At 39.5% G+C, this 14,790-nt stretch overlaps 1 protein-coding gene across 3 annotated transcripts in view; it reads left to right on the forward strand.

The window, feature by feature from the left end:
- The window catches only part of rgs3a (regulator of G protein signaling 3a), a 121,529-nt gene that overhangs the window by 58,866 nt on the left and 47,873 nt on the right, over positions 1 to 14,790 (forward strand). For all 3 annotated transcript variants that reach the window (XM_006788973.3, XM_006788972.3, XM_006788971.3), the window contains one exon: positions 698 to 832. In XM_006788973.3, the coding sequence (XP_006789036.1) occupies positions 698 to 832 (135 nt within the window). The remainder of the gene's footprint in view (positions 1 to 697; positions 833 to 14,790) is intronic.

The raw sequence follows: 14,790 nt of genomic DNA on the forward strand, positions 1-14,790 counted from the left end.
CGAGGAGTATTTATGTCCTCTTGAGTGAAAAGTTACTGGACCGCTGTTTGCCAACTCTTAGCCAGTTAAGCACTCGTCAGATTCTTTCTCATGTATTTCCCGGGGATGCATTGATTGGTACTTTTTCAAGAGCACCAGCTTGACACTGGCTACATAATCATTTTGTCAGCATATCAAATTCTGCCTAATGTGGATGCTGGCCTTTATTCAATTTCACTAAAGCAAGCATTTTGCTTCCCAGCGTGGGTGCGTGCCACCTTAAACTCTGTTCTAAAAACAAAGCTCACATAATACCTGAATGTTAAGTCAAGTTCAAATGCTATATAGATACTATAGTCATTCTATAGTCATTCTATAGTCATTCGTTATCTCTCTTAAAGGTCTCACAGAAAGAGGCACTCAGGCAGGCACACGGTTAACTCTAGCATTCTAGTATTTTCTAGTTTTCTTCAAAAGGGCCAGTAAGATGGGGAAAAAACTTGTTTTTGCCATTTTGTTTCATTTTTATTATACTTTTGTGTTTTATATATTATATTATGTTTATTTTCTTGTGCTGTGATAGTCTTTCACTATCCAAGCATCAGGAGACACTGCTTTTTCATTTATTTGACAGTAGATGCGTAACTGCCCGCTGTCTTTTCCTCCACCCCCTTCCCTCCTCTCTCCCCTCACTCTCTCTCTCTCTCTCTCTCTCCAGAAGTGTGACTGCCTGCTCAGCCTGGAAGCCTATTCAGCAGACCAGAAGCGCCGTGTGTGTCAGTGCCTGAAGGACAACATTGACAAGCAGCTCCAACTACACAGGAGGGAGCCTCCCGTTCCGCATTTTGAACAGGTATGACACATGGACACACATATCTAGGAGCATTTCCAATTTCATTTGAGGCCAGAGATGAATCAGTAAACACATGAACACATGGGAATGCATATATTTGTGCGAACCCCCCATCACAGATGCCCCGTGAATTGCACACACTTTGTGCACAGTAACGTCACGCATGTAAAAGCCTCGTCTGTAGTTCTTATTGCCATAATTCTGATTTTCCACTCACAGAAACGCTTACATTTCTCTGGGGAAGTTCAATGCTGCCTGACTTAAATTTCAAAGTTTAAAAGTTCCTTGACTGTCCTCAAGGAAATTTAGGCCACATCCTCCTAGCAAAAGCCAATGTTTGTTCCTGTAGTTTATGTATAAACCACTATGATTATTATAAGCAGTAACCAGCAGGTTTAACTGAATGCTGTTAGCATCAGGTGCTTTTTTCATTGAGGTAAAGAGTTTGAGAAGAAACTCTGCCTTCTGTGTGAGGCTGTGCTTTGTTTTCTCACTGACATACTTTATTCAAAATCAATGCCATGGCATAATCAAAGATAATTTTTACCTGGATAAATAAAGGACTGATAATAATAATACACTGCAAAGGCTTGTGCATAAATTATTTGAGCTTTTGTTTCTACCTGCATTCACCTTTTAGATTTGTTTCAGTTTTTTCCACGAAGTTCTGTAAGAAACAGTTGCTACATACTACTTAGTTACTTTAGGCAGATAGTAAAACAGGAAACCTGTAGGCTGGAATAAAAGAAGGAAAACTGTATGATGCTAAAATCCACCCAGCTGCGGTGAGCTACTGATTCTGCTTGTCAAGGCCTCTCTTTCATGTTTCAATTAACCATTCTTGTTATTAAAATGTTCAAAAATTGAATTGAATTGAATTGAATCTATTTCAAAAATGAATTAAATGCACCTTAGTCAACTATCCTTCTCTTAATGTAGCACAATGCGTCACGCTTAAGGATGCACTGGAACTGATCTTTAAGAGCTCATGGGGCTTCTGCTGCCCTGATTAACAGGGTGGCTGCTGGGGACGCTGTGACTGAGATTACCATGGCCCAGTTTGGTCATTTCAAGCTTCTACCCAGGGAAATCTACTCAAACAGTTTTCTTAATTGCTATTTGGTTTTTTTTGTGTGAAAAAAGAGGTCTAGTCTGACATAAATATGGCACCATACGAAGCACTTTTTATTATTAAGAAAGATGAATGCACTTCTGTCTGTAACGTGCATTCATTTGTTTAGATTTTCTCGGACTGATTATTTGATGTACCGTTTCTGTGAGTACCACTCACATTTCCTTCCTCTTTAATTTTTAACACTTTTTTTCTCCTTTCCTCCTTCATTTTTGATAAACAAAAGAGACAGCTCATTCACTTCATCAGTTTAAAAGGAGTGCTACCCAGTTCATTTGAGTTTAGCTGAAAGGTGATTAAAAGGGATAAATAGCCTTGTGTGTGGATGGCACACCTGTTGTACATTAAGGGTTCATTTCATCAGCGCATGAAAGAGAGCAAGAAAGACTGACAAGCCGGCAATCTTTCATCTTTCATTCTCTTCTGTCTGCATGCATGTGTATTTATTGCACGTGTACATATGTACATATGTGTTTCCCCTTTTTCAGAAGTTTCAGTCAGACTATCCTCTGTTTCTTTTGTTTGTTTTTTTACTATTTTCCCATGAGCGTTATCAACTTCAGCACATATAAAAGCTGTTTTTAACTTAAGATATCTTTCTAATAATATTTCCACTGCTAGTGTTTTTCTTGCAGGACAATGTTCTGATCTATTGAATCTTTCCACATCAACACTACGTGGAAAGTTGGATTCCTTGCTTGTGTCCTCCCAGGGTCAGTGCCAATTAGGCGATCCCTGCTGAGTAAATGAACACATTTACACACACGACAGTGTTCAATGTGCTCAATGGCAAAACAACTTTGCGAGCATGCTAAGTCACGTAAGTCGATGCTGTTTATGCAAACTCTATTGACAAAACAGTGTCTTAGCGCAGATGTGACCCAGAAACCTGCCAGGTTTATCACTTTTTCAATTGTGAAGTCTTTAAGTTCCCCCGTGCCCGAAAGAGGCTCAGTTGTACTCATTGTTTTCCTCAGATTTGGCCTTTCATCCAAACTAAGTCAGTACACAGCTGAAACATGAGCTGCGTGAACTCATTTTCCAGGAAAGATGCATCTGAAAATGTTGCACATATTACCAAGTAAACATCTGAAAAACATAAGATGGCGTACGGCAGCTCGGACACGGTGGCGGTGCAACTCAAGTACAGACAGAACAACTTTTAGTGACCTCTAACACTCTATGGTCACTCATTTTAAACCTGCGGTGTTTTCAGACCAGGAGGCAGAGGAAGATTTCTTTGAAGAAAAACATATTTACAAAACATGCTAAAATGCTCGAGGCAGTTCTTGCCAAAACAAAGTTTTTAAAATTCATCACAAATCTGGGAAAAACCTGATAGTGCAGTTTTGTACATGCGCTGCCCAGTGCGATCACTCCTGTTATTCCTGTTCCGTGCGCACTTATTAGAACATTTTATTGTAATCCCTTATTAAATGGAAACACAGTCCCGAAGGCAAGGGAATACATGCTTAATCATAACATTGTACATCTAGCCAAATTAGTTCACTTTTGATTGCATTTCTCTAGAGTCCCTTAGAGGCAAATAGTTTGTATTCAGTCAACTCCAAATGTATTTAATAATATGTAAATTAGCTTTGTCAAATATGGGATATATGAGGAAAAGTAGTATCAGCAGTGTTGCATGGAAGCTTTTAAAAGATATATATCCAGGTCACTTTACTGTGTATCTTGGGAAGTTTTCTTGGGTTGCTTCACGTTACCACAAAGGAGAGAACGCGTATCAAAAGGTAGTTTCAAATGTCAATCAGACCTAACTTGCAGAAAATTATTCAGAAAATTACAAATTTCTCCAAATAATTGAACATTTTAACACACTTTCACTTTCAAATCATTAGAAAATTATATTACCCTTTTAGTGTCATTTTGGATGTAAAGGAAACCAAAAACCTATAAAAGTCCATGTTAGAAGGGAAGTGGGGTGGTGGACAGCACAAAGACACAACCTCCAACCAGGAGAAACAAGTTCTATTCTTGTCCTCTTTTGTTTTACATTTTCATTTTACTTTTCTTTTCACAGTGTAAAAATATGCTCAAAGGAAAACTTCACACAGCTTCAACAAGCTTTCCTTGATTACCACAAGTACACACCCTCTCATGTTTCAGGACGTCGGAGTAAGATAGTATTTCTTTTGGTGGCACTTCAGTAACTTCATTTCTGCTTTATTGTTACTGTTGAATCAACACCAGAACCTATTTTCAAAAGCGAATAGACTATGTATTTGATCCGCAGTGTGTATTGCTGCCAGTGAGCAGGAAGAGCAGTAAAGGCGCTTTAGAAAATTATCCATTGATTCAACCGTTTTCTTTGTGTCAGAAAGTGTATTTCTCCTCTCATGCACAAAGCCGAGTAAATCTGCACTTAGCTGAAGCACGCACCTTCCTCAAGAGTTGTGTTCAAATGTGCAGCGAGAGCAGAATCCTCTCCAGAGGGAGAACACGCGTTCTTCAGAAGCCACTATCTACTCGTGTTAGGTTTTTCATTCATGTTTAACCGTAAAATGGGATTATTTCGTCACGGTGTTGATGTCAGCAGCTGCCCTAGTTCCTTCAGTCCCTTAACACTTTTCAATGCTTCCCTTTGGAAAAATTTGGACACAAGCTTCTTTTCTATTGAGGAGTCTCTAATCTCCGAGTCCTAATGAGAGTGGGGAACGATGATGACTTTCATGTCTGTTTTGTGCAGAGCTCCATTTGCTGTCAGCATATTGAACAGACGCCTCACAGCAAACATTTATCATTAACTTGCAAATATGATGCATGCTCACTCTGTCAGCCCTCTGCTGTCAAATCTGTCGCGAAATTGCAGATCAAGAAAATGTCAAGGAAAGTTGGCCACGAGTTAGATTGAGGTTAGAGAGGAGGTTAAAATAATCATAGAGCGGGATGACATGATATCATATAGCAGATGTTGTCAAAAGGTGGAACAACAGAGGATGATCCCAGGCAGAAACTTGCACAAAGGCTGGTGAAATTTAATAACCTTACATACCAGAATGTGCCAGTTAGAGGCCAAACATGGTCGGTTCATAATTTAAATGCTCAAAGGAATAATCTTTTTGCATTAGATTCATTTTAGGTTTTCGTTTCAGTTCATTTAAATTCTAAATTCCTTCAGAAATAAGCCTTTGCTGATTCTGACAAATCAAACAAGAGCTTCTCATGACTTAAACATCAACTCTGGTGCACTTTTTATTTAAAAAGTAGTTTCAAAGAACTCCTATAAGGTATTCTTGGAGGTCTGGGCCCCTTAGATACTAATGTGTTTTGATAGCCTGCTGACACACAAGAGCTTTGCTCTCCTAATTTGTTTACAGTCTGAAATCCCTTCATATCTATTCCACATTACATCATGTTACAATGTGACATCAAGTCATTTTAAGGGACTCAGTGAATGGCAAGCTCATTGAAAGCAATGCACTTTGCTTTGCTTTAGGTCTTCAAAATAAAAGCACTTAAAAACGCCACAGTTGCAACATAAATTGGCGAGCTTTTTAGGTTTTAAATGTGCAGTCTTGAATAACTAATATAAGTAATCATGATCCCTAAGCAGAAGATAAACTAATGATTTACTGTATAGGTTAAAAAGGTAGGTTTTCTTTTTTCCTCATGCACACAAAAAACATTAAACTCAGCCAGAGCCATTAAAAGTGTGTTATCTCCTTCACTGGAAAGCTTCCGGTACATTCTTCAAGAAAAAAATACATTTGCACAGCTGCATAAACAGACACGCACACACACACACACACGCACACACACACACACACACACCTACACACACGCACACACACACACACGCACACACACACACGCACACACACACACACACACCCACACCCACACCCACACCCATGCACACACATACTTGATGGGAATTTAAATAGGGCTGCCCATTTTGAAAATGACAACCGAGCACACACACAGTTTGCATTTGATGAGCAATACTGGCGCTCCTTCTCTGAGTCAGAAACTATCTGCAGTAAAAGTTGCACAAATTTTCTACATCAGCACCGTGAACAGTGAAAAAAAAAAGATGGTTTCTGCTAATGAACAAAGTGTGTGTGTGTGTTGACGTTTGGAGGCAGCTTGATCTGTTCTCATCCTGTCTCATTTCACATTTATGAGAATCCGTTTTAGCGCTGAAGGGGTTATAATGCAGCACTCATGTTGGGAGAAGCGGTGGCGTAGGGCGACGAGAACCCGCTCTAATTCTTCCTCTGTTGCTCACTTTCTCTCAACTTGTCAGGCTGTTGGTTCATGATGAATTATAAAAATGTGGCGATCCTTTCCTGTTCATTGTTTTCCTAATCTGCTATGTCTCTCCAGCTCAGGCGCACAGTCATGCATGCTACCAAAGAAACATGAAGTTCAGGGACAGATAAGAGCTGTCTGTGAATCTGCAGCTATTAAGTAGCATATCTCACTACTGGGGCACACTGCATTTTAAGCAGGAACACAAAGTAAAAATAGGCTGATTGCTCCAGTTTGGTTTAGGATTCAGTGGCTTAGCAAAATATTCGTTTTGTTTTTAGCACTTTAGTCATTCAAGATTTCAAGATTTTCTGACACAGCACACACTGGTAAATATCTCGTTCTATTTACTCCAACCTCACAATCCAGGATAGCAGCTGTCCACAGAAACGTTATTAAAACTGTAAAACTTGTCATCTATACTACCCTTGTTGTGTATTTGAGACTCACAAAGTAAGCCATGGGCAAAGCATTGACCAGGCTTTGTCTGTGAATGTTACACAGGGTGTTTTTGAGTGCCTTACTGAGTAGCAAAACAAATTCTTTTTTCCTTGCTTTTCTGAAAAATACTATGGAATTAGGTCAACTCCAGCATGTCGTCACGCCTAGCTCCAACATCCAGATTCAGAGATAAATGGAATGCAGCATGAGTGCACTAAACATATATTTTAGATGATTGTTTATCAGTCTGGTTAAGTATTAAACTATTAAACATCCGGTACATTTATTCACAGTTAAGAGTCATGCATATGTAGCCTTTTTGGAAGGAGATCAGTAGTCCTCATCTTAACGCTTATTGCTCCAGTGAGCTAATGGAGCAGATTTGTCCTAGACCTGAGTGAAGTTTGTTTTTGTCGCACAACAACGGCTTATCACCGTGCACAAAACATTGTCTCAGTTGAACTCTCACAAGGAGTGAAGCTTGTCAGGGAGACAATTATGTTAGCAGACATGAGTGACACTAGTCCAAGTGGAGAAGTAGGTCTCCAAGCTGACAGAGAGTGAGTTTTAGTAGAGATAGTCATCTTCTGGAGGCCGGGAGTGACATCAAAACGAGTGACGGGAAAGTTAACAAGTTGCTGAAGGAGTGTGTAGTTTTTTTGACAGTTTATTTTCACTGGGTACACAATGAGGGTAGCAGTGAGCCGTGAGCGGTGGCCGCGCATGTGTCATTTCAGTGAGCCATTCTAAACACTTTAAATACTAATATTTACATAACACGTCAGATAAAAGGCACTTTTTTTGCGGACCTCAGCGCGTCTTCCAAGATCACTGCCGACTTTACAATTTCAGATAGAAAATTTAAAGTATCTAAACAAAAAGTGAAATATGGTAAACATCTGCACCAGCACATGTTAATATGATTGACATTTCTCCTGCTCTTATTCTCTGTCTGCAACAGATGCATACTTTCCCCCTCGCTGTCTCTAATTAGACATGGATGAATTCCATTTGTCTTCTTGTTGCTGCTTGCTCTCCATCGCACACATGCACACACTCACTCACACGAGGCACATTGCATGCTATTTCTGGGATGTGGTGTCTTGACATCCAGATTTACAACTCCAAATGGTGCAGATGTGAGGAACGTCATAGTGGATCATAATTTTTAATTAGATTTCGTCCTCCAAAAAGATTTTTCCATAATAAATTAATGGCATTGCTGCTGCTCAGTAGTCATCTTTTAAGAGGCTTAGATACACTATGCTTTGCTGCGCTGGCTATAAGTGGTCCACGCTACTTCCTTTAGATTTTACCACATAATTTCCTTAGGGATTGATAAAGTATTCTGATTCTGATTTGGACTAAATACGGTAAAAAAATGATTTATAGAGATTTTATTGTCTTATAATCACCAGGACGACTATTCACTTTGTGTGCATGTGGCTGACAATGATAAAGCTATGCCGCAATCTTAAACTTTCCTTAGTTTTGCAGAGTTCTTTATCAAAGCTGGACTGTGAGAAATTAAGACATAGGTGAGATGTCAGTAATGTGGCACTGTATTCATATTAGGAAAATAAGAATACATTCAATGGTTGACAAAAGTTCAACTTTAACTCAACCCTGTTTTTCAGGCTTGTTTTGTTGTGTGTTCCCTCTTCAAATATAATCTTCCGTCTTCTTAATGCCATTATTTGCAAGGAAATTGCAAGGAGGTATTTCTGTAGTCTATTGATTACTAGATAGTGGAAAAGGGGTGGGATTAAATAAGCTTATGCTTCTTCCTGCTCCTTTTTGAACATGAAAGTTATTTGTAGTTGTGGTCGCTCGTTTTCTTTGTGTTTTGCTTTGTTTATTTGTCTCTTTTAATTCTATGTTGTTGTACTTTTTTAACATGTTCAAAATAAAGATTCAATCAATCAATCAATCAATCAATTATGCACCGGACGCATAAAATTTGTATGAATATGTCACGTGCTAAAAATATTTTTCCGGCCCAGCTATTCTTAATGTAGCCATTTGCTTAATTTGTGGCATTTATTTTTTTTCAGCTACCAATTTCCTATTTTTGCCATGTGAATAAACAGTTTGGACCAATCCGACCACTGCATTTGTAACAAGTACGATCGTAATTCAAAATGTGCGCCGATACTGAATATAAAATGATATGGAAATAGTAAATGAATTGTATTTTATCTCACACTATCTGAAATTATGCGTACAGCTCTTCAGATGTGGTCCTAATTCTGCCAACAACTGATCGTGATACAGCTTCGACTCCGGGATTAAGCATGAAATTCTTCCTTCTTGCGAGAATCGGATGAACTCAGATTCTCAAATTCTTCCTTTTGTTGTTTAGAAACATCAGGACCAGCTCATTGTCATCTGATGTCTACTTTTATCAGTTTTTTTACAGTGTTTACATTTTTTTGAGCTAGTTTTTTCACCAAAATGCAACATATTTGGCACGTGTAGAAACATTACACAACAAGTTCACATCTGAAAAATTCTGAATATCGTCTACTTTTTTCTACGATGTATAAAGGCCTTTTCTCTGTTATCACAGGTCAATCCTGTTCACTTCACTTCCTTTCCATGTGTCACTGTGTTTGTTTTCCCTGCACTTGACCTCGCTAACTGTCTTTCTGTCAGTCGCTCACACACACGCAGACACACACAAACGGCTGAGTGATGTTAATGATTATGGTCTGTGGTGTTAGATTAATTCCCTTGGCTTTCTTTAAAAATTAATGATTTCCTTCTGACGGAGTGATGTTTGGCTTCATTTTAGCTCACCTTTAACTATTCATAACTGTGTTATGTAATGGTAATGCATCAGCACAGAAGGAAGTATAGATAAGAGCCTCGCAGACTCAGACCTAAGAAGGTAATGCAGAGCATGAAATCCATCCACTCTGGGTTTTAATTACGCACATTCTTTACTCTGAAAAATGACGTGTGCTCCACCGAGCATGTAATGGAGCTGCGATAATATTCTAATGTGCAAATTACAAGGATGGTTTTGACACAAGGACATTTTTGATTAATACGACAATTAAGAGACTGAGAACTTTATGCTTTTAGCCACAGCCTAAAAAGAGTCTTTGAAGCAGGTTTACAAAAACAAAACAAAGAAAAAAAAATCACTAAAATCTAATTTCCATTAAGTTTATATCCTGCTTTTTAAACGTCTGGATACATTTTCTCAGAAATAATTTTGGCTAGAAACTGTGAGAGGCAGCTGTGCATCTGTGCAGTGTAATTGACAAGTGTTTAAAATAGCTATTTGTGAAGCCTATTATGTATTAGCACACGATATGATTAGATAAGGCCTGATGAATAGCTTACATGCCACTCTTCAGGTCTGATGCAGACGCATGGTCATTGTAACGGACCAGGTTGGTGTGTGCGTCCTATTAGGTGTGAAAGTCATGGCCCTTAACATCCTGCTCTTTTGATAGGTTTTGATTCGGGGCTTTGATTTGCGGCAGATCAACTTCTAAAAATAGCACGTAGTGGAAAAGAGAGAGAGGATGAGGAATGAGGGACTGTTGCTGCTTCGATCTCCAGAGTTTCGCCGCATTTGATCTTTTCCTAACCTCCGTGATTTTTAACACATCACATTTTTACATTTCCTGCTGTCACTCTCACACTTCTGTCTCTCCCCGATTCCATCTGTCTTTCTTTTGCATCGTCCCCCTCCTTCACCAGATCCCCCCCCAACCCCTCTCTTCTCTCAACCCCTCCCACCCCCTCTTCCCTCTCTTCCCTGTCTTTCGCACACACGTTGGCGCGCACGTTATCACCGAGCTGGGGTAGAAGCTGGGACCGCTGCAGAAGAGCAGAGACAAGAAACACAACTAGGAGAAAAAGGCACTATCACAATATCTGAATAACAGACAGGAGAAAAACAGACATATGGTCACTGTGGATTAGCAGCCTGCATCTAGTATTTGCACTGCACATGTGCTGTGTGTATGTGTGGATGAACTGTGCTCTTCTTCGGAGTACTCTAGGACACACAACAACAATATTAACACTCATTGAAACAAGCAAGCACACTGCGTGTCCCGATGCCAGTGTCTAAGGTACTGTATGTCATGTTTATGTAATACTGCTGCAGAGGTCACACTCTTTTTGCTCTCTGTATTGTGTCTGCATGCTTGTTAAATATGGTCCTAATGCTTGAGTGTGTGTGATTTGACTGCGGGAGTGTGTTTAGTTTTGTAAATACCATGTTAGGTGAAAGCAGGGACTTTGATAAACATTTTATTTAGACAGTGGTTGTTTCTTGTGAAATCCCCCTTTTGTTTTTCTTCCCCCCCCCCCCTGTTTTTTTTTACTGCGAGAACGAAAAATGAACTTATTTGCTAAGTACCGTATTCAAATTTTGGCCTTTATAAAGTTTTTGATGCCACGTTCACAATGGAAAAGCCGAGTCCTGAGATGAGTGTGTGGGTGAAACCTGACAAATGGCTCAGGTGTGATTTACCTCTTTTGTTTACCGAGTGGAAAACACTTGACCTTCTTCTCACCTTCTGCACATGAAATCGATGAAATTTGCTGCGACTGGAGAAACTTTAAACTGTTTTTTCTTTAATGTTATTGTGATCTGTTGGAGTTCTTTTTCTCACATTAACCACTTTTGAACTGTTACCTCAGCATATGAAGCCAAGCATCTTGGACTTTTGTCGGTGATGGATAAGTATTGACTCAAGCATTTATGTGGAGAGAGACAGCAGGTGTGTCTCTTACCTTTCAATGTCAAATGTTCCTTGCCACTAAGGCGACAAAAGAAGAAAAAAACACAACCTTTCTCCTGGGTAGTGCTGAGAAGCTCTTGTGATAACAGTGACAGAAGAGGAGCGAAAAGAGAGAGGGAAGGAATGTGTGAACTGGTGCGAGGGGCAAAGAGAGTGTCATGTGGATCCGTTATGTCTCATTATTAAAGGTTCCTTTAACACTTCTCATATTTGCCATTCAGTTTTAAAGCTTTTATCAGAGGCACCTAGCACCGTTATCACATTGTATTACGGTTGTTGTGTTACTCATTATACAACCTCAGTATTAAAATTTGTCAAAGAGCCAAAGTTGTCTTTGAATGGTTGGTCAGATTTGTTCAGTCTGTTTTTAAAAAAAGTATTTTTTATTTTTGTTTTTTAAATATAACATTAAGTTTAGTTTTTGAACTTTAGCATAATTGATATAACTAGTTTGTTTCTTATTATTAGCTAGTTAAGTCAAGCAGTGATGCTTTGTGTACTATTGCAGATTGACCACAGTTTCATTTTATTGTCTTATTTGCAACATAAGCGTGTCTTAGGTGAAAGTAGACTAACATTCTGTTTTAGCTCTCTTACAAAGCTTGTACAGTAAAATCCCTCCTAACCTCAAGCTCACTGAGGCTTTGTTTCAATAGAAAAAAAAGTGCATTCATGTCATCAAGTCTAGGAAGTTGAGGCAAGCTGTGACTCAGTGCGTTTATGGAGTGCAAACACATCTATAAATAGCCACACAGCACATATCTACAGTGACCTTGACAAGAGGTGTAGAAAATGATGTCAATATAATTGCTGATTAATCAAGTCAGGTTGCACATCATCGTACATGCGTTGTGGAAGTACAACAGACACTGTGTTAAGTCTGTAGGTGAGGTCTTCACATGTGTATAAGGTCTTAATCCTGATCTGAGCATGTGTCAGACATGTTTGCGTCACCAAAGGTAGACGTCTCAGCGAGTGCAGGTTTATTTTTAAGTTATGTTATCTGAATTGGTGACACAAATATGAGGTCACAGAAGAGTGTGAATCATCTGTGGAGTCAGATTAAGCATAAGCATTAGTATGTGTATGACCCTAATAGTATGCGAATATTATTTCCAGGGGTATGCCACAGTATGTTAGTACATAGTACTGTACATAGCAGCTGAGAACTCCTCAATTTATCTGTTTAAATATAAAGTAGAAGGTTATTTATTTATTGTTTCTAATAATGTATCTGTGTGTTTATGTGTTCTTTGCCTATATTTATAATTAGCAATATGAATCCAAACGGCATTCAATTAAATGTGCTCTTTGTTTGGCTGTCAGCAATACACCTGTGAAGTTACAAGTGAGTTGGAAGAAAGTTGACTGAAATAGGAAAAGAAAACAGTCAGCACACATAAACATACAGAAATCCCTCCATTTATTAGAGCGATATTATGTAGTACTTACAGGTTCTGCTATCCCGTGCACATGTTGTAAATATTATCTGTTTAGTGTCCAAAGAAATGCCAGATTTAGGCTTTAAAAGTCAAATTTAGCTGCTATTTCTGCTATCGTACAATGTTATAGATATTGTAGCACCATCTGTCCCTCTGAGATAGGAAGCTTTTCCAAAATGACATCTTTCCCATTTCATGTATGGTTGCTCTGTGACTTTGTGGCCGCATCATGAGTGGAAGATAGATGGATATGTTTTCTGACTGCTTGTGTGTGTTTACAGTGGTTATGTGTCCATTGTGTCCTTTGTGCATCCCGCGGGACCTGGCTGTAATGGCTTCACCAAGAAATGGAGTTTGGGTGGGGGTGTGGTGGAGCCACAAATGGACACAAAATGTACATTCATGTCTGTCACACACATGTCCAATTATGGAGGACAGTTGAGATGAGTTAGTGTGATTGTTGGACATACACACCGCGTGTTTCTGTCTGAGCTCACACTGCTCATTTGTCTCTTCTCATTATCGCTGTCTCCTCCCTCTCCTTCATTCCCTCTCCCCCGTTTCCTTCTCACTTGTTTGTGCAGCTCGGGAGTCTACCTTCTTAGCCTCTTGGGCATTCTCTCTTTTCTCTCTCTCTCTCTCTCTTGCGCGTGCTCTCTCTCTCTCTCTTCTTCCGTATCTCTGCACAGTTCAGTTGGCCTAGCCCACACTGACAGCATCACACACACCAGCCCAGCTAGCCAGCCACAAACACACACCAGCTTGACAGAGGAAGTAGGCCACTTTAATGGGGATGTGTGGAGTGCCTACATCTGCCTTTAGTGGATTATAACCTGGAACTGCTTCCTCTTGCCAGGTAGGGTTTATATCTCGCACTGTTACTTTATTTTCCATATGAGGAGTACATCTTTTCTGAGCAATCAGCAGAGTGGTTTCATGCAAATGGATTTTATGGGTCTTTTCTTTTGCTCCAGAGGGACAAAAAGAGATTTGAGAGTATTCATGCAGTGTTTGAAAAGCTGAAATGTTAGCACTGCTGGGAGGCGTTTGGTCATATAAAAGGGAGGACAGAAACTAGACGAAAAGATGTGAGGAAAGATAGTAAAAGTAATAAAGGCCTATTTATCACATTGGGCATCTTTATGACAGGCATATATGACGAGAGTTTGCCACTGCTGTGTGCTGTTTTGATTCACTTAACTTTTACCTCCACCTTTGATTTGCTGAGGTTTTCATTTTCTTTCCCTGCTTCCTTCTTTGTTTTAATGCTTGTGCATTATTTGTCCCTACTGTCACTGCATCCATTTATTCTCCTTTCCTTTGGCAGCTTTAATAGCTCCCTTAAATATTATTGTCTCTGAAATATCATCTCATCCTAAATAAGCAAGAGTTGTGGGCTCTGTTTCACGGTAACACCCTGTTTACGTCCCCTATTTGGTGCTTTTATGTAAGTGATTTTGGCTTCGGTTATGTGCCAGTGACATATTTTAACCTGTCACATGGCTGGGGAGTGGAAGGGTGAGAAACAGAGGGATACAGAGAAAAGAAGACTAGGAAGATGGCCATTAAGGAGACATACTATAAATCATGTTAGAGCAAAGCTGAAAGTGATAGCAACAAGAGGAGAGAGAGCAAACCGAGGGACCACAGGGGAAAACAACAGGAAGCACACTGGGGAAAATTGCTTTTCTCTTTCCCTCATTAGGAGAATTGAGGGGTTATACTCTTCTTAGAGGGAAAAAAAAAGACAGAGAGGGTATTAGATGGCGGGTGTGTGGTTTTGTTGGTGGCTGTTGATAAACAGGGAGATGATTGATTTCATTACAGTGGTGTTAAGGCTTTGAATCTAAAAGTTTTAAGCACCAGGAGAAGAAAATCTCTCCACCAGTCCTCAATTTCTCCTTT

The sequence above is a fragment of the Neolamprologus brichardi genome, chromosome 7, assembly GCF_056152115.1.
Source record: "Neolamprologus brichardi isolate AB-2024 chromosome 7, ASM5615211v1, whole genome shotgun sequence".
Taxonomy (NCBI): Eukaryota; Metazoa; Chordata; class Actinopteri; order Cichliformes; family Cichlidae; genus Neolamprologus; species Neolamprologus brichardi.